We start from the raw sequence: 21220 nt of genomic DNA, 5'->3' as shown, positions 1-21220 counted from the left end.
CAAATTTCTTCAAGTAGCCAGAAACTGCGATCAGCGCTGCAATCGCCAGCGTGATAATGGACCAAGTCCTAAACTACAAGGTGAAAAAAACCAAAGTGGTATGAAGCCACTATACGACAGTGCGTGATTCTGAAGAGTCTCTCAACAAAGTAATACAAGTATATCAGGACCGAGCTTCTCGCACTGCCGTGCAGAACTTTGCTACAAAGATACATTGAAGCAACTGCCCGAGAAAAAAGGTTTCAGTGATCTAGTGAAGCAGAAGCTCAACACTGAAACCTATAGTGCCTCGGGACCGAGCAAGACAAAATTCACAGCTGCATCATAGACGAAATGAGAATAAAGCAAAGGCTTGAATACCCCAAACAACGAGACGCCTTCTTGGGAGACATAGACATGGGCGCTCTCAACCAAGTGTTCTCAGACTCGGAAAGAAGCGATCGAACTTTCAAACTCGCTTTAGGGATTTTTGACCTGTGGCCTTCACGCTAGGTTTTGGATCCCGGTGGGATACTTTTTTACCAGATCATGCAATGGCGAACTACTTGCGGAAATGACCAAGCACGTCATCAAGAAAACTGAAGAAATGGGATTTGAGATAGTTCGAGTTGTGACGGACCAGCACAAAATAAACGTCACTACAATGGAAATACTATCAGGTGGGCAACCGAAAGCTCGAGTGTCTCATCCCGCCGACCCAAGCCGAAGTGTGTTTCTGGCGTCGTTCGATCAGAGTCACATCCTAAAAAAACATCCGATCGCAATTTCTGGCACGAGAACTGGGAAGAAATGGCGAAATTTCTTTAACCTACATAAATGACCTCTACAAGATGCAGCGGTGCTCGATTATCAAGCCGGTCCGTGTTCTCACGAGGAAACACGCCTATCCGTCTACTATAGAAAAAATGGGAGTCAAGCCTGCCGTCCAGTTGTTTTCACCAGCCGTGACAGCGGCTTTGTCCTCCATGAAAGATCATGCCGGGTGCACGTGCAACGCAAAGTTTGCCAGCGTTGGCCCAACAGTTGAGTTCATGAATAATGTGAGCACATGGTTTACTCTCATGAACGTCAGCAAATTCCAGCAGCATGTTCAACAGAACCATCCGGACTCCAGGCAGTTAGAGGATCCCGAGGACTCCAGAGTTCATTGGCTGGAACTTTTCTTTTTTAGAATACATTGAAGCTTAGCTCATGATGGCAAGTGCCCCAATGAAATTTCTAACAAAAGAAACTCGCCATGCACTGGTATTAACCACAATCGCCAACGTCCAGTGTATCCGATTTCTGTTAGAGGGTTCAAATTTGTGTTGACTAGAAAGTTTTCAAGCGACCCCATCGAATCCCTGTTTGGGACGTACGCTTCGACGCAGCATTGGATGCAATGATATGCTTGATGTCAGAAGCGCTCTTTCGGGCTTTAAGATGCTGAAGACGGGCATCGTTGCGGCTTCTCACTCAAGCAATGTGCAAAGCTCAGCTTAGTTCGCTTTTTCGAGGAGCGTTATTAGGAACGGCGAGTCAAGCAGTGCATCAACAACAAGCGTGGTCGCAGCAGTGAACTCGGTGCAGCACCTACTGCAGGAACACAGCACTTCGACGAAGGCTTGGCCCACGCCAGGTATAGCAGCAGTTTCTCTCATCGCAGAATACATATCTCGCGTCGTGAATGAAAACACCGACTGCGAGCGCTGCATTGCGGTAGTTTTGAAGGCAAAAGGGTGCAGCACCACTTCACCAATGTTACGGACGGCTAGATTTCCCACAGGACAGAGTTGGCTTGTGCTACTCCACTGCGGAGCTTGTGCGTGTGCTGCATGCTTTGAAAATATTTGTGGACGTGATTCTTCTGCATTACGCTGATCTCCTTAAGCCTCTATAGACGTGGGTCGTGAAGAGTGCGGATGTAATTGTTGGCCTGCCAGTACTGCTGTGTTACCGTTGTGACCAAATCCAAAAGCGCAAATTAATAGAACTTGTGTGCAGAAAGTTCATGTAGCCACTTTTCACAAACTATGCTGTCGACTTCACCGATAAAAAAAGCTTGTGGCCAGGCTTTATTAAAGGAAGCTGTTGTCACGGAAGTATTGGAAGTTCTAAAAAGCTTCCACGACACGCGCGCACCATCAACGTTGGACTGACAAGTGGTTTCAGTTCAACCGGTTGTTTCTTAACCTGTACTGACTCGTTTCTTTTTATTTTTGTCTTTTGTGCATATAAAATTGCTATGTTTCATTACCTCAACTGATCGATTTCGATATTCAACAGAGCACTCCTTCGACCGCTTGCAAACAAAGAATAAGACACCTTACGACACGCTTTTTCGTGATACATTGCCAAAACAAATGCGCGAATGCGAAATTACCGAATACGAAAAAAAGTAATCGCATAAAATTGGAAAAAGCCAGTGGCTGCGCCGCACCCACCCATAGCAGTCAAGTAAAGAGTAGCCACATGAAAGGGTAATAACCTACGCCACCACGCGGTCACTCGGAGGAGTAGAGCACCGATCGTAGAGCCATGGGAACTGGCGCGACGCAACAGGCACAGAAAAAATAGAGGAGGTGCTGGTCAAAGGTACAGTTTCCCTTCTAGTGTTCTGTGCTACCAGCGTATTGGTGTTCTGTCGTGCTACTACCGCAGACCGAGAGTTTTGACGCGTGCGATGTCGGAAAGATGCGCCTTCTGCAGCAACGTTTTCTTGGATGTTCATATACTGTGCGTCGAGTGTGATCCTAAAGTGACCGTCTGCATTCGGTGCTTCTCCAGAGGCGTCGAGTCACTGATGCACAAGAATGACCATCAATACAGTGTTGTGGTAAGCGGTGTCTTCGAATGCCAACTGTTTTTCATTCAGGGTATCGATGAAAAAGAACCTCCACTCCGTGTGGTTGTTAATATAAATGTCTCTGTGTCGTCGTTTTGTTCTCGCGCTATAACTATGAAAACGCGCTATGAAATTTCTTATTTGGTAGATGTGCACTGCATCAGCTAGCTAGCTAGCCGCCTACTACTGTGTGTTGTTGTGGTTGTCTGTCGAACTTCCACTTGGTTAGTACAAGAATCACCTGTCGTATCTAATGCCTTTCGGAAATCTAAAAGGAACAATGGGAGGTTCTGTTTGGCGTTGCATAAGTCAGTTGCCAGACTTTGGGGTGGTTGTTGCCAGACTGTGACCAAATTTAGTGGATAAATTTGCCCCTGTAGTTGTGGCTTCTCTGTGAGGGTTTGGTGTCGTCCGCGGTGCATTTTGCGAGTGCGTGAGCTACGTTGGCCGTTTTAATTAACAAAATGAACGTAAAACGAGTGTTCCAGAAGTCGGGGCGCGTTCTCTTGCTGTGTGCGCTGCTGTGCAAATAAGAGGTCGTGTCTCAAAGTTAACATATCGTCCGCCGTGCATTTCGCGAGTGCGATGCACTTTTTCGCGAGTGTGTGTGCGACGTTATTAACGCAATGAACCGCGCGTTACAGAAGTCGAGGCCCGTTCTCTTGCTGTGTGCGCAGGTGTGCAATTAAGAGATCGCAGCTCAGTATTAGGGACGACGGGAAAAATTGAATGGAGTCGCAGCAGGCGGTGTGCTGCCCCCCCCCCCCCTTTTTTTTTCACAGCTGATCGTGCCGCGTTGACCGCGTGCCACGACGGGGACGCTACGCTTCCTTTAGCTGTGTCAGCACAAGACATATCGTTTGGACTCGTGTACATGTGACGAATAAACGTCCCAAGGCTGGCTAATTGGGGTACGTCGAATATGCTACAGCTATATACGCCTGGAAGGCTGCTTTATCGCCGCAGTTGGAGCGAATTAAGCTTGACTCGCGCCTACCTGTAAATGAGACCCCCCATAAGCATTCATTATTTGGAATTTTGGTCGAATTTTGCTCGAAGTACGCATAACCGCTACACAAGGAGCGATCCGGGCTTGAGAATCCTTCGGGGTATATTGTGTGCAGTGCCGCAGGGCTTGGGTAGGTTCTTGTTTGGAGCAGTCTGAGAATAAAAGAACATGCTCCAGAGCTTATATGCTGAGAGCAACGAGCCGTGCCTAGAACAAAGAAGAGAGCTACTTACTGTATCCTATGTTTTAAGAACCAGATCGAAACCAAGCCACATATGTCACACTATTGTCTCTCACATCGGTAGCATAATACAATACAACAACAGACCGCACACGATAAGACCACTTCTCCTGCGCTTTGAATAAATATGTCTAGACTACAAAGTACCGAATCAGGCACTAAGCATTGTACGAATGCCGGAAAGACTGGCTCCATGGTTGGACTTTTCGCACTACACTGACTTTGCCTTAACTCATATAAGGAAGAAAGAAACTCCACGGGAACAAATTATCCAGGATTTCTTAGCCGTACAAGAAAAATATAACACACACTCTGAATACTACACTGATGGATCAAAAAAACAAGAATATACAGGAAGTGCTGTCATATCAAAACACTCAGAAACATGTATAAGACTGCCACCATTCATATCTATCTTCACAGCAGAAGTATATGCTCTTTTGATTGCTCTCGAAGAAATTTTATCAAGAAATCACAAAAAGCTGTCATATACACTGACTCACTTAGCGCATTAAAAGCCCTACATTTAAGGTCGGAAAACGAACCGTTTCTCGGGGACATTTTACAGAAGCCAGAAAGAGCTGAGAAAAATGGCAAGACAATCCGGCTTGTATGGGTGCCGAGCCATGTTGGTATCCCAGGAAACGAAAAGGCAGACAGGGTAGTAACGAGGGCAGGTCATCAAAGCATAGCAGAAATAAGGGCACCATTCAGAGACTGTTTCAACAGTTGTCGGACAGCCTTTAGGGCAAAATGGCAAGAAGAGTGGCAGGCTTAAGTGCATAACAAGCTTCAATTTATCAAGCCTATTCTACAAGAATGGAAGTTTTGCAACTACCAAAAGCGCTTCATCGAAGTAACACTATGCCGCCTGTGTATAGGTCATACTCACCTAACCCACAACTTTTTATTGCGCGGAGAAGATCAGCCAGAATGCGAACATTGCAAGGAACCTCTGACTATCAATCATATTTTAATAACATGCCCAGTCTTTGAAAAAAGTAGACACATTTATTTTAAACAGTTTTACAGAACACAAACACTTCTACACCCAATGTTAATACTATCAGAAAATGCATCCATCCCCATACAGGATGTTCTTAGGTTTCTAGACGCCACAGGTCTTCTAACCAAACTGTAAACAGAAATCTGCTTTTCACCTCCCATTTTAACCCTATTATCATAATCACCCAGTGCCTGGCGCATCATAGTCATTGTTGCTTTTGCGCCATAAAACCCAACGTAACTAACTAAAAGAACATGCTAGGGTTCTGTCCAAGCATCGTCAGCTCGTTGCACTACTAAGACCCGTACTAGCTCATTCGGACTTCCCTGCAGAAGTCCTTACTAATGCTAATGGCCGCTGCTTCGGAGGTGTTCCTTTCGAATGGCAACTTGTTCAGTATCGTGTTATTACGTATGCTGGCCAGCTCAGCTGAGTGAAGTTATTTTATAACAGAGAGTGAGAGCCTTTTGTTTGAGCTGTAATGAATTTCTCTAGTTTTCTTGGTCATTGGGCATCACAAATAAATGTGTTGATACACATTGATCTACAAATCTGGCCTCCTGTGTGAGCATGACAGTATTCCTTTCTTGGTACCTCATAGAGTCACCAGAGCGTGCACTGAGCAATACCGGTTGATGTGGTACTGCCATATCTGGATTCTTGAAGAGTATTGCTGCTGAAAATTTCTGCGACGGGAACCTAGGAAATATTATTGACCACCTCATCTTGCAACCACACTATATGCCTCATGTGATGACATGTTGCTTTGTCAAAGTTTGCCACCTGTCTATCTCGTTCTCTTTCACGCAATTTCAACACACCTTTGTTCTGCTGTTGTGGTCTCACTTTATGATACCCTAACAAGGCACCTTGTAGTATCACGTTTTACCATGAGTAAAGGGGCACGAGGCATGTGCCAAATGAAAAAAGGAAAAAAGAGAGTGATGATGCCCAGTCATGGTTTGCAATAGTATGTGATGGTCCCCAGTGATGTGCACCAAACGAGAAAGATGCAGGGTAGCAGCGGTCCGACCCTGAGATACTCCTCTTGATCAAGTACCTACAAGGACAGTCTGTCGATGTTCCACGACCTTTTGTCCGCGGCTTGTCAGCGTTTGTCCTACGAAACAACATCCTGTATAAAAGGAACTTTGACAACAATACAGCGACATTCCTGCTTGTTGTCCCTTCACCTCTGCGACCAGAGATTTTGGAGGCTTGCCACGACGATCCATCAGCTAGACACTTAGGAGTAAGCAGAACGTTAGCACGCATCCGCACTAAATACTACTGGCCGAAGTTGCTTAGCTCTGTACGAGACTGTCAGAACCTGCCGGGATGGCCAAAGACGTAAAACGCCACCGCTAAAACCAGCAGGTCTCCTTCAACCGATAGAACCACCAGAAGCCTCATTCACACAGGTGGGAATGGACTTACTGGGCCCATTTCCTACGTCGTCATCGGGAAAACGGTGGATAATAGTTGCGACCGACTATTTAACCAGATATGCCGAGACAGCGACTCTTGTTAAAGGATCAGCGGTTGAAGTAGCCGAATTCTTCGTCTCCAACATAGTACTGCGGCACGGAGCTCCAAAAGCGTTGATCACGGACCGAGGGACTGCATTTACGACCGACCTGATGAAATGTATTATGAAATTGACGCACACCAGTCATAGAAAAACGACGGGATATCATCCTCAAGCAAATGGTCTTACGGAACGACTGAACAGAACGCTGGCTGATATGTTGTCTACAAATCTGGCCTCCTGTGTTAGCATGACAGTATTCCTTTCTTGGTACCTCATAGAGTCACCAGAGCGTGCACTGAGCAATACCGGTCGATGTGGTCCTGCCATATCTGGAGTCTTGAAGAGCATTGCTGCTGAAAATTTCTGCGACAGGAACCTAGGAAATATTATTGACCACCTCATCTTGCAACCACCCTACATGCCTCATGTGATGACATGTTGCTTTGTCAAAGTTTGCTACCTGTCTATCTTGTTCTCTTTCACGCTATTTCAACACACCTTTGTTCTGCTGTTGTGGTCTCACTTTATGATACCCTAACAAGGCACCTTGTAGTATCACGTTTTGCCATGAGTAAAGGGGCATGAGGCATGTGCCAAACGAAAAAAGGAAAAAAAAAAGAGTGATGATGCCCAATCATGGTTTGCAATGGTATGTGATGGTCCCCAGTGATGTGCACCAAACGAGAAAGATGGAGGGTATGCACAACACATCCCCGCACACGATTTGCAAAGATAGCTTGTCACACGTGACCCGAGCTGTGGTCGAAAGGTGACGGAGAAGCAGTCAGTATTGTCTTTAAGGCACCAGTCGAAGAATGGAGTCAAGCCTAGATCGTTCTAGTGACAAGAGTGTACGATACTAGGCCCAGAGAGCATGGTGCTAGGAGTCTGTGGTGTGGATGTTGATCTCGGCCACGACCATGTGAAGCTTCCTCGAGCTTGTCACAGCCGTGTCGCAATAATATCCTGAGTATCTACAGTGTTTTGCTTTCATCAGTTGAATGGCTTCAACCCACGATACAGTCCCCGAGGCGCCATGTCGTCAGCTGAGCCATAAAGCCACTTGAAAGCAAGGGCCGAGTATGCACCTAGGATTAACCACTCTTTCCCGTTGACTGCTTTGAAGATGACCAGAACACTGGTGTCGGAGATGAGTGGCTCGTCCAGTAGCTACCTAGCGACAATGGTTGCAGGACCTCACCGAGAATGTTAATGGTGAACATGATGCCACATGAAGTTTACTTCGATAGCAAGCGTACTGTATGAACAGTAAGGATGTTTCATTTCTGACAGGACAAAGAAGCCAGTTAGGCTAGACTGGCTTACGGCTAAAAGCTTGAAGGGGTCAGCTCTATGCATGGCTAGTAGCTCCAGATGCACGCAGTCACATTGTGCACGATTAACGGCCCCTGCCCTTAGCACGAGTTATCACAGCTACAACAAAATAGGGCAACAGGCTAGGTAAACAAAACATTTTATTGCTGTGTTAGCAATAATAGGTAAATGTCACATAGTCTGCTCTAGTAGAGAAGAGAACAAAGGGTAAGGCTTACTTCTTTGGCATTGATGCATCTGTGGCTGCTGGCTGTTATCAGAGAGATTGTCTCCCCTCATTGGCTTCTCACTCCTCGGCGAGGGTTGTTACCCTTGCTGAAGAAGAGTACCCTTTGCTGTGAGCCAGAAAGTGGGAAATAGCATGCACTTTTTTGTGGGGTGATGGGTCCTCTCAAAGAAGCTGTAGTGTCTATCTGAGGGACGAGTTTGTTCTCTCGGGTAGACTAGATGCGCTACTGTCAAGGAAAAGGGAGCATGGGCACGCATGCTCAAACTGTGCCAGACGGTGGATTGAGAGATGAAAAGGTTCCTTTTAATATTGCATCGTAATAGTTTATTTTTGTGTGATTTTTTTGTGTGATTTTTTTAGTGTACGGGTCACAAACAGCACTTGAATTCTTGAAAAATCGCACCCTAACACAGTGTCGATTGGACACGCATCGTGTTTCAAGGCACCAAACGCGCTTGATTTTCTAAAGCACACCCCCCTCGCTTCCTCCTCCACAAACGACACATGCTGAGAACCCGGTGAGGGAACTCGAGAAACCAATGCAACTGACATCAGTGCCTCCACAGACCTGTGAGAAATATGTGGCCCCTTCCTTGGCTTCCCCTGTTCTATGTACAAATCAGTCACGTCAGATATTTGTGAAACTGGATGCAACCCAATATAAGCTCGCTGTGACTGAGAGTGAAGCAGCAGTCAGTTAGCGAAGAAGTTATGTTGTTCAAATCAGACCCCGAAAATGTGGTTCCGCATGGCTCATAAATTAAAACGACGCATGCTTGATATACCGGATTCATCTTGGTGTGGCCTTCACCAGACGCTATGCCCATATCATCAGCTGTTGTGGCACCGGTTTTAATTGTGGGCATTGTGAAGTGCCAGAAACTCTAGAGCACATATTTTGTATTTTCCAGCATACTCATGTGAGCAACACCAACAGATTTTCTATACTGAAGAGCAGTCATAGCTTTTTCCACAAGTCACTGGACTGCAGGCATGTCAGTAGCACTGCACCAACCTTATGGGACTGTACATAGTCACCTTCTTACCTCCCCGTCGCAATCCTTTCTTCCCCGTTCCCCTCACCCAGTGTAGAGCATACCATCCCTCAGGCCGACCTCTCCTTTATGTGAATAAACCTCTTTCTCTCTTTAAAGAGTGCCGCAGAAGAGATATGATGGGGAATGACTGTTTAGTGATATCCTAAATTGTGTGTGGCTGCTCTGCTCCTCAGGAAAATCCCAATCAAGGAAGGGGTCTGAAGAATGGGTAACATCTCTGCATTGTTATTCATCGTATGTTTAGAGCACTACTTGAATGACTTAATTGAGAAGAAATAGGAATAATGTTATGAGTAGCTTGTTTAATAATCTAATAAAAATGCACAGTGCAAGGTGGACAAGGTGGCGCCAGTCCAGCAGCAACCAAAAGCGATGTCGTCTTCCTCCTCTTTCATGCAGCCAGATTGTGGCGGCTGTTCTGTATCATTAGCTCCAGTGGCAGGACTATCGTCTTGGTGCTTAAGATACACAGATTTGGTTGAAGGAGAATAGTAGGGTTTGACCCGAGCCACATGAATAGTGTCATTCAAAGCTGACAACGTCGCTCATTGCTGGATTGGTTGAGACAATCTCATACATAATGTCAGTCACCTGGCAGACAATACACTATGATCCAGTGTAGTGTGACAGCAGTTTCTCAGACAGTCCCACGTGCTAAGTGGGTGACCAGAGAACATGAGGAAAAGTGCATGTCTCTATAATGACAATTGTAGAGCGGCCATTTGGGCTCCTGTGAGGTCTGTAGACTGTTAAGGGTGAGTTGGCGCACGTGGTCAGCGCGTGTAATGGCTTTCCTTCAGTGGTGGCAGGCTGCAAAGTGTCCAAAGGTCGTGGCCGTAAAGGAGATAGAATCGCAAGTAGCGGGCAGTGTTCTGATGCAAGGAAGTGTAGGCAAATGTCACATATGGCAAATCAATGTCCCAGTCCTGGTGGTCACCCTCAACGTATTTGACTAGCATCTCATATATGGTATGGCTGAGGTGCTCTGCGAGCTGGGGGATGGTCATCATCATTAGCCTCACTATGTCCACTCCAGGACAAAGGCCTCTCCCAAAGGCCTCTCCCATGGTGTCCAAGTGGTTTTTTGAGTGCCAAAAAAGCTTGCCGGCTTGTTACCAATGGTCAGCAGGAAGGGACAATTGTGAAGCGGCTGTGGTAATCATCATTAGCCTGACTATGTCCACTGCAGGACAAAGGCCTCTCCCATGTTCCTCCAGTTAACTCAGTCCTGTGCTTGCTGCTGCCACTTTATACCCACAAACTTTCTAATCTCATCTACCCACCCAACTTTTAGGGGCGAAGCTCCCTAGGGTCGATCAATGCCCCTGTCCGTTGGCATGACATGCTAGGCACATACCTGCTCTAGAGCGGGTATTGTGCCACAGGAGATGCGACATGGTGGTACTTAGAGTGTTCACTAAATAGACGCACAGATGGATGCATGGAAAGATGGACAGACATACTAGCAGACGGATGGACATATGCACGGACAGATGCATGCACAGACGGACAGATGGATGGACGCACGTACACACGGGCGGACTTACAAATGGTCACGCGGACAGACGGAAGCAAGAACGAACGGACGGGCAGGCTGAAGGCCGCTTCGCCCCATTCATCATTCTTCACTTTGTGGGTATGCTGTGATTTTTTCTGTCTTCCCCTAACCCTCTTGCCTTCTCGGGGAATCCAGTCAGTTATCCTTAATGACCAGCGTTTAACCTGCCTACGTGCTACATGCCCGGTACATGTGCATTTCTTCTTGATTTCCACTATGATATCCTTAACCACGGTTTATTCTCTGATCCACTCTGCTCTCTTCTTGTTTCTTAAGGTTACACCTACCAGTTTCCTTTCCATTGCTCGCTGCATCGTTCTCTATTAAAGCGTAACCCTCTTTGTAAGTCTCTAGGTCTCTGCTCCGTAGCTAAGTACCAGCAAGATGCAGCTGTTATATACCTTCCTCTTGAGGGATAGTGACAATCTACTTGTCATGATTTGAGAGTGCTTGCTAAGTGTGCTTCACCCTATTCTTATTTTCCTAGTTACTTCCATCTCGTGGTTCGGCTCCGTGGTTATTGCCTGTCTTAAGTAGACGTAGTCTTTTACTACTTGAAGTACACTATTACCTATCTCAAAGCGCTGTTCTCTTCCGAGTTTGTCGTACATTACTTTCGTTTTCTGCAGATTAATTTTAAGACCTACCTTTCTGCTCTTCTTCTTTAATTCAGCAATCATGAGCTGCAATTCGTCCCCTGAGTTACTCAGCAGTGCAATGTCATCGGCGAAGCAAACGTTACTAAGGTACTCTTCATTAACTCTTATTATTCCTAACTGTTCCCATTCTAGGCATCTGAAAACCTCCTGTAAGCACGTGGTAAATAGAATTGGGAAAGTTGTATCACCTTGTCTTACACCCTTCTTGATTGGTATTCTGTCATTTTCCTTATGAAGCTCTATGGTAGCAGTTGATCCCCTGCAGATTTCTTCCAGGATGTTTATATATGCTTCATCGACGCCCTGATTCTGCAGTATCTGCATGACTGTTGGTATTTATACTTAATTAAATGCCTTCTCGTAATCTACCAAGGCTATGTACAGTGGTTGACTGTACTCTAAGCGTTTCCTTATTACCCGATTGATAGTATGAATGTGGTCGATTGTCGAGTAGCCCGTTCGAAATCCTGCTTGTTCCTTTGGTTGACTGAATTTTAATGATGTCTTAATTCTGCTAGCAATTACTTTTGTAAATAGCTTGTATACGATGGAGAGCATGCTGATCGGTCTGTAATTCTTCAAGTCCTTGTCATCTCCTTTCTTATGTATTAAGATGGTGTTAGCATTTTTCCAAGATTCCAGTACTCTCTCCGGCAGGAGACACTTCGTAAACAGGGTGGCTAGTTTTTATAGCACAATCTTTCGTCCGTCTTTCAGCAGGTCTGATGTTACCCGATCCTCACCAGCAGTTTTGCCTCTTTGCATTCCTCCCAAGGCTTCTCTGATTTTTGTGATTACTGGTGGGGTGTCATCTGGGTTACTGCTAGCTCTTATATTATGGTCGTGGTTGTCCCTGCTACTGTGCAGATCTCTGTAAAACTCCTCCGCTATTTTAACTATCCTATCCATATTGGTAATTGCTTTGCCTTCCTTGTCCCTTAGTGCATACATCTGGTTTTTGCCTATTCGAAGTTTCCACTTCTCTGCTTTGACGCTTCCTCCGTTCTTTAGAGTGTGCTCGATTCTCTCCATGTTATACCTTCTTACATTGGATATCTTACGCTTATTAATCAAGTTCGAAAGCTTTGCCTACTCTATTTTGTCAAGTTTGAGGCTTTCATGCCTTGACGTTTCTTAACGTTTCTTAATGAGATTCTTCTCCCCCTGGCACAGCTTGTCAGTGTCCTGCCTTATTACCGTACCTCTAACTTCCACTGCACACTTCGTAATGACACGCGTCAGATTGTCATTTATTGCATCAACGCTAAGGCTGGTTTCTTCGATAAGAGCCAAGTACCTGTTCTGAAGTGAAACTTTGAATTTCTATGCTTTCCCTCTCAGTGCTAGCTCATTTTTTGACTTCTTGCGTATCAGTTTCTGTTGTTCCTTCTTCAACTCTAGGCTAACTTGAGACCTTACCTTTCTATGGTCACTGCATCGTACCTTGCCAAGCATTTTCACATCCTGCACGATGCCTGGGTGTGCACTCAATATAAAGTCAGTTTCGTTCTTACTTTCCCCATTAGGGCTCCTCCACGTCCTCTTACGGTTCCCTCGTTTTCGGTAGAAGGTATTCAATATCTGTAAATTATTGCATTTTGCGAATTTTACTAATAACTCCCCTCTGGAATTTTTAGTGCCGATGCCATAATCTCCTACTGTTTGGTCTCCAGCCTGCTTTCTTGCCTTGGCATTGAAGTCGCCCATCAGTATAGTATACTGTGTTTTTACTTTACTCATTGCCGATTCCGCGTCTTCATAGAAGCTTTCAACTAACGCGTCATCGTAGCTGAATGTAGGCTCATAAGCCTGTACAACTTTCATCTTGTATTTTTTGTTGAGTTTAATTACAATACCTACCACCCTTTCATTAATGCTATAGTGTTACTCTGTGTTACCAGCTATATTTTTGTGAATAAGGAGCCCCACGCCCAGTTCTCTTTTGTCAGCCAAACCACGATAGCAGAGGACGTGCCCATTCTGTAGCACTGTATAGGCCTCACCTGTTCTCCTAACCTCACTGAGCCCTATTACATCCCATTTAACACCCTCTAGCTCCTTGAATAGTACAGCTAGACTTGCCTCACTAGATAAGGTTCCAGCATTAAACGTTGCCGAGTTCAGGTTTCAATGGTGGCCTGTCCGGACCCAGAGATTCTTAGCACCCTCTGCTGCATTGCAGATCTGACCGCTGCCGGGGTCAGTTGCTTCGCAGCCGCTGTGAACATAGGACCGTGAGTTAATTGACGTATGCATGTGGGAGGTAGTGACCTGATACTGCACCAGGGTGGCCAATCCTTTTCTGGTAACAGAGTGCATTCCTGGCGGTGGTCACCGGTGAGGCTGCAACCCGGGCCTCTTAATGCAGTTCCATCACCACGCGGATTTAAAAAAAAATCCGGTTGGGAACTGTGCGGCACTGGGATTCAAACCTCGAACCTTTTGCATGCGAGGTTGATGCTCTAACCACTACGCCATCGCTGCTTTTTTGTGTATATTACGGAGCAGGTAAAACCGGCTCGGAGCAGGCGGAATCGGTCACATTGCCTTGAGCATATCAGTCGTGGTTTTTTCGTTTTTACGCAGTGAATTCAGTTCACACACACGCATGCACGCACGCACGGACGCACGCACGGACGCACGCACACACACACACACATGCACACGCACGCACGCACGCACACACTCACACACACACACATTGCCGCGTGCATAGCTGCGCCTAGCTGCGAGATAGCGACGACAATAAAGATCGCGGATTTGCTTGACAGGCGCAGCGCAGGCGAGTGAAGAAGACGACAGTCTTAGTGGCTTTCTTTTGAGAGCGTCTCTACAAGTTCCACTGTCCGTGTTCCTAAACAAACCCTCTGTATTTTATAATCCGCGACACTGATGGAGGTGCTGTGTACTATCACTTCATGTTCGGCACCCCTATGATAAGCCCCGAGTCCAGCCTTACGAGACAGCCACGCGTGGAGACGCCTGTGCACTGCTCCAGCTGTCGCCTTCAAGGTCTTGAACCAGAATTTGGCATTTTAGAAGGAGCAACACTTTCGAGAGCCACCCCTACTCAAGAAATGGCATTTTTAAGGAGTCCTGCACAGGTGACGGTCCAGGATATGCGCATTCCTGAACCATTTTATGGCCGGGTCGAACGAAGATGCGCAAGACTGGCTTGAGCAGTTCGAAAGGGTAGCTAAATCGAACTAACTACAGGAGTCTCGATGAAAAGCTCTTCCACGTATACTACGCCCTTGAAGACGGCGCAAGGACGTGGTTTATAAATCGTGAGGCAAGATTGACAACATGGGAGTTTTGTCATCGGTTTATTGACACCTTTGGTAACATGGATGGATGCGAAAATGCATAACACCTTCTTGAGGGACGCACCCAACAGCTGCATGAAAGCGTCGCCATGTTTGCTGAGGATGTGGTGCGCTCGTGCCACCGCGCGGACTCCAACATGCCCGAGGCTCAAAAGCTAAGCCTAATCACTAGGGGCGTCAAAGAGCGGCTGTTTGTTGGTCTTGTGCGCAATTCGCCAACAACAGTGGGCGAGTTCATCAGGGAGGCCACCGTAATAGAGCAGGCGCTGCAGCAACGGTACCGGCAGTCTGATTGCTCGGCCACTGGTGCAGCTGCAGGTACTGCCGCACTTACCACAAACGACGAGTTTTCTCTACGCCACCTGATTTGACAGATCATGCATGAAGAGGTTGCGAAGGAGAACGCAAAGTATACATTGCTGTCACAGGCGCCCCCACAGCAGGAGTCCACAGTAGCCTCTGTCGCTGGTGTCGTTCGCCACGAACTTCGACAAGCGTTTGCCTCTCCTCAGCAACATTCCGCTCTGCCGTACCATCCAAACTCGTATACCTACGCAGACGCTGTGCGTCATCCATTGGCTTCAGAAGTATCCTACCAGCCGAACGGATTGAGATATGCAGACACTGTTCGTTGACCCACGCCCATGCAAGTGCCGCAGTACCTCGAACCGTATCCTGTGGCAGCCTGGGCTCAGCAGGATTCTGTCAGGCGACCCTATATGCGGAAGACCGACATACGGCGCATTGCGGATCGCCGACCACTCTGCTACAACTGTGGAGAGCGAGGGCTCATTTAACATTTTGGCCCACGCTGAGCTGAATACCGCGGGAGTGCATCTGCCGCCATGCACCGACACTTTGACGAAAGCTGTGCCTCCAAAGACGACCACCAGGCTGGCCAGCGGGAAGGCTCTGCTACCTTCTTGACGCGCTCACCATCTCCGGCTCGTTTTGCTTCACCAAGCCGCCGTAGTTATGCTGACGCTGTCAGAGGTCGGCCTCCCAGCCCACGGCGGGGAAACTGAAAGCAGTGATTTCTGGGGGGACGGTTGCAAGCCGTCGAATTGCGGAAAATCCCCCACTCCTGCCGAAACACGTGAGAGACGACGATGAAGACTCCGCTGAGAAAACTGCGACTGCCGACCTCGCTGTGACGATTGATGGCGTTGGAGGGATGGCCTTAGTCGACACTGGTGCAGACTTTTCCCATAATGAGTGAACGATTGGCAGATGAACTCAAGAAAGTCGGGATGGAATGGATGGGCCATTATATCGAAAATGTTGGAGGCCAGGTAATGACATCCACAAAAAAATGTACAGCAAAACTCACGATTGAGAATGTGACTTTTGTAGCCACATTTCTTATACTCTCGGATACTATCTGAAACCTCTGATACTGGGAGTGGACTTCCTAAATGAGTACAGTGCTGTTGTCAATATACGTGATGGTGTGATTACATCATTCGCCGCTGACAAGCCTGTGACTTATGATCCAGACCAAGAACCCAAGGTGTGATGTGTGGTCGACGACGACGTCTGCGTGCAACCACTGTCATGTAGTCTTGTTTCCGTGTGTTACGGTGTGCACTGTAATGAAGACTCACTGCCCTTCTCACTGCCCTTCTTTTTCGCCAAGGCATTGCCATCGCTCGCAGAATCGTCAGCTCAGTGAATGGGCACGTAGAGGTGCTTCTGACCAACTTCACGAATGAGCGCCGACACATCGGTAAAGGCACAGCTGTGGCATACCTCGAGGAACTTGAATACTTTCCCGACTGTCTTCTTATGCAAAGGGAAGCCACAGCCCAATCAGCTCCGCATACACCACCAGTCGATATTCGTCCGAGTCTAACACTGACTGAAAGATGCCGTCCTATGGAGCTGCTTAACTAGTTCAAGGACTGCTTCTCATCGACATCACGAGTGGGTCACACGCCTTTGACTAAGCTTCGCATCATTACGGAAGACACAGCAAGACCGATTCAACGGATCTCATATCAGGTCGCTCAGAAAGAACTTGAGGTAACCCGGCAGCAAGTCAAGAAGATGCTAGAGGATGATGTAATCCAACCATCAAAGAGTCTTTGGGCATCGCCAGTTGTACTCGTGCAAAAGAAAGATGGCAGCTTGCGTTTTTGCATTGATTATCGTAAGCTGAACCACGTTATGAAAAAAGATGTTTATTCATTACCACGGATCAATGACTCTTTGGACAGGCTACGGCATGCGCGCTACTTCTCGTCAATGGACCTTAAACGTGTATATTGGCAAATAGAAGTAGATGAGCACGACTGAGAAAAGACAGCCTTCGTGACACCAGATGGGCTTTATGAATTCAAAGTCCTCTTTTTCGGTCAGTGCTCAGCCCCAGCCACGTTACAGAGACTAATGGATACCATTCTGTTCGACCTGAAATGGAAAACGTGCCTTGTGTACCTCAGCAACATGATTGTTTTTTCGGCCACATTTGAAGAACATCTAAAGCGGCTGCTGTGAGTCCTTCAAGCCATGTGGTCCGCTAGACTCACACTAAAACCGGAAAAATGCTTCTTCGGCTTCGAAGAACTCCAGTGCCTGGGACACGTGGTCAGACGTGAAGGTGTGAAGCCTGACCCAAATAAAACTGCAGCCGTCGCAAAGTTCGCGAGGCCTGTTGATAAGAAAGCGGTCAGGCATTTCCTGGGTCTCTGTGCCTACTACCGGGGATTTATAGCACACTTTGCACATATCGCCTCTCCACTCACCCACCTTACAACGGAAGACGTTGCTTTTGTATGGGGTGAAGAGCAAGAAGCTTTGTTCAACGAGCTGCAGCAGCGTCTACAAACTCTTCCCGTTCTCGTTCACTTCGATGAGGATGCACCAACAGCCATCCATACAGACGCCAGCAATGTGGGCCTAGATGCTGTTCTTGTCCAGTGCCAAAATAGTGTGGAGAGAGTAGTTGCCTGCGCTAGCAGAACGTTGACACGCGCCGAGTCCAACTACTCGAGAACGGAGGAGTGTCTGGCTGTCATTTGGGCAGTTGTGAAGTTTTGCTTGTACTTATATGGCCGCGCTTTCCAAGTCTTAAGCGACCATCACTCTCTTTGATGGTTGACCAACACGAAAAAGGCCCATCTGGACGTTAAGCACGATGGAGCTTATGGCTCCAAGAGTACGACATGGCCGTAGTTTACAAGTCCGAAAGGCAACACTTAGATGCCGATTGTTTGTCAAGGTCACCGATGGAATAGCCGGCTACAGAGGATGATGAATTCACAAGTTATTTAGGAGTTGTTGATGCGGCTATCATTTCTCAGCAACAACAAGATGATCGGGAGCTCAACTTGCTTATACAATTCTTGAACGAACGAGTTGGCAATGCAGCAAGAGTGTTTTCAAAGAACGTCTCGTCATTCTGTTTATCAGACCAAATTATGTACAAAAAGAATTTCAAATCAACAGGTAGAAGCTATCTGTTGGTAGTTCCTGAAGCTCTCCGCAGCGAAATTTTACAAGCCTGCCATGACGAAGCCAATGCGAGTCACCTCAGTTTCACAAGCTCACTGACACGCATAAAAAAAAAAATATTACTGGCCAAGAATCGCAGCAGAGGTGAAACATTACGTCCGAACATGCATTGACTATCAGCCGTGCAAAGTACCACCTGTCGAACCCACTGGGCTACTAGATCCTGTGCCAGTGCCAGAAACTCCGTTTTCTCAAATCACAATGGATCTGCTGGGCTCATTCCCAACATCGGACAGCAGCAACAAATGGGTTATAGTGGTGACGGACTACCTCAGCCGATACGCAGAGACAAAGGCAATAGCGAGTGGCACTGCAGCTAAAGCGGCCCAGTTCCTCATTGTGATGTTGTCCTGAGACATGGTGCTCCAGCTGTTGTCATAACAGACAAAGGTACGGCATTTACAGCTGAACTTTTGAGCACTGTGCTTACGGTCAGTGGCACAGCGCATAGGAAGATGACAGCTTACCACCCACAAACGAATGGGCTTACAGAACGAGTTAACAAGACAATTGCTGAGATGTTTTGCATGTACGTGCAACACAAGAATTGGGACCGAATCTTGCCGTACATCACATTCGCGTATAATACGGTGTGCCAGGAAGCAAAGAAAACAACACCGTTCACACTAATTCATGGCAGAGAAGTTATTACAATGCTTGACGCCATGCTGCCTTATGATTGCAGTGATTCAGAGACAGATGTCGCAGACTTAACTGTGCGCACTAAGAAAGCAAGGCAGCTTGCCTGCGTCACAATAATCAACCAGCAGCAACTTACCCAATGGTACAACCTTCGCCATCGATTCGCCGCTTATCAACCAGGAGTCTGGGTTTGGTTTTCTGTGCGACGGCGAGGCCTCTCGGAGAAACTCCTATGCCGATACTTTGGACCCTACAAGGTTTTGCGCCGTCTTAGTGACATGACCTATGAAGTCGTGCCCAACGCCTCCTCTTGTTCGAAATGTCGCCAGCATCTGCCTGAGACAGTGCACATGGTTCGCATGAAACTTAACCACTCTGAGTGATGTAAACACCCGCTAGCCGCATCTTTACCTGGTGAGTATCGGGACGACACTCACTCTGGCGTGAGGGTAATGCCGCGTGCATAGCTGCGTCTAGCTGCGAGATAGCGACGACAATGAAGATCGCGGATTTGCTGGAGAGACGCAGTGTAGGCGAATGAAGAAGACAACAATCTTAGCGGCCTTCTTTTGAGAGCGTCTGTACGAGTTCCACGGTCCATGTTCCTAAATAAACCCTCTGTATTTTATAACTCGTGACAATATATATATATATATATATATATATATATATATATATATATATATATATATATATATATATATATATATATATATATATATATATATATATATATTGCAACAAAATGCGCGAGCGTACAGGGCATGAAAGAAGAAGAGAAGTGGAGCGGCGCTTGGACTGTTTGGTTGGGTGAACCGGAGTAGGCCTATCTCAAAAGTACGCTGCTCTTTCCCAATGCCATTTCACTTCATCTGTAAATAAACACAATCTCTCGTAACAGTTTGGTGGAAGGTGCCGGGTACATCGATCTTGATGACCCAGCTCTACCGAATTTGCGATGGAGCAGACGCTTGGCAGGCTTGCCACCGCAGCTACCAGACATGGAGGACGTGGGAGCAGGCCATAACAACCTCGTTGCTGATGAGCAACACGCTCACCCGCCAGGACAAGCTCGCTGCGGCACGCCTGAACGTCAACCAAGGACCTTTTCGGGGCAGCCGGATGACGATGTTGAGGATTGGCTCAAGCTCTACCAAAGGGTGAGTCGCATCAACCGCTGGAGCACTGCTAAGCAGCTTGAGAGCGAGGTGTTTTTTCTCATCGGCACCGCGTCTCTTTGGTTCGACAACCACGAGAGTGCATTGAGTACATGGGACATTTTTGTGGACGAGCTGAAGAGGTGTTTTGGTGACTCAACAGCTAAGGTCAAGCAGGCAGAGCAAACGCTTTCACGCAGAGCTCAGTTACCTGGCAAAATATGCACCACCTACATCAAGGTCGTCTTGAAGCTTTGCGGAATCGTGAGTGTGACCATACCTGATGAAGATAAGGTAGGTAATCTGCTCAATGGTATTGCGGAAGACATGTACAATTTTCTTATCACTAAGGATGACCTACACCCACTTTCTGACCTAAGGAGACACTGCCGACTGTTCGAAGCGCTTAAAAGGAGGAGAGTCCTACTGAAATTTGGGAGTCTTGACAATGTGCCCATGATTGCAAGTGTCAACCTTCTATCGCAAGATGACATCTCTTCTCTTATAAGACGAGTGGTTAAGGAAGAACTTGCTCAAGTGCAAGCTGTGAACACTGCCGGTGTCTGCCATCAGTGTGCATTCGGCCAACGGCCCCGTGAACTACCGGTACCTCGGATGCGTCAGAGCGACTTTGAGCCTCGCCCGAATTATACCGATCGGTTTGAATGAAGGAGTGAACCGCCACTCGAAAACCAGGAATGCAGGCAAGCTGCATCACGACGATTTACTCCTCAGCCGCCATCGCTCGGCTTTTACCTACCAACGAGGTCTGCTTCGCTGGGGACGACTAGACGCGACATCCATACTTCCTACAACTGCGGGCTAACTTGGACACATCACTAGGTACTGCTACTGTCGCCAGTAGCGACCTCCACAATTCAACGTGTACACGCCCTACGTATCTGCTGGCGAGTCTCGACCATTTCATGGCTCTTTTCAACGGCAACACGCAGCATGTGCTGACTCGCCTTGCTCCGACCGCAGCATTACCCCACAGCGATGCCAACAGCAATCCCCATCCCCGTGTCGCCGCTCGGGGACGCCACCACCACTGGGAAACTAACTGGTGCGACCGATGGGGGCGAGGCCGCAGAATCATCTTCCGCAAGACGCCCTTGTGTTGTAATGGTTG

The 21220-nt window shown here is 47.2% G+C and overlaps 1 protein-coding gene across 4 annotated transcripts in view; it reads left to right on the top strand.

The window, feature by feature from the left end:
• Positions 1–2577: 2577 nt before the first annotated feature.
• The window catches only part of LOC119184280 (Transcriptional adapter 2A), a 136787-nt gene continuing 118144 nt past the window's right edge, over positions 2578–21220 (top strand). For 2 of the 4 annotated variants that reach the window (XM_075885215.1, XM_075885216.1), the window contains exon 1: positions 2578–2815. In XM_075885215.1, the coding sequence (XP_075741330.1) occupies positions 2663–2815 (153 nt within the window). In that variant the 5' untranslated portion in view covers positions 2578–2662. The remainder of the gene's footprint in view (positions 2816–21220) is intronic. The other 2 variants (XM_075885214.1, XM_037433915.2) reach the window with 2 other exon arrangements.

The sequence above is a fragment of the Rhipicephalus microplus genome, unplaced genomic scaffold, assembly GCF_043290135.1.
Source record: "Rhipicephalus microplus isolate Deutch F79 unplaced genomic scaffold, USDA_Rmic scaffold_90, whole genome shotgun sequence".
Classification (NCBI taxonomy): Eukaryota; Metazoa; Arthropoda; class Arachnida; order Ixodida; family Ixodidae; genus Rhipicephalus; species Rhipicephalus microplus.
This window is presented reverse-complemented; position numbering and strand designations above follow the sequence as displayed.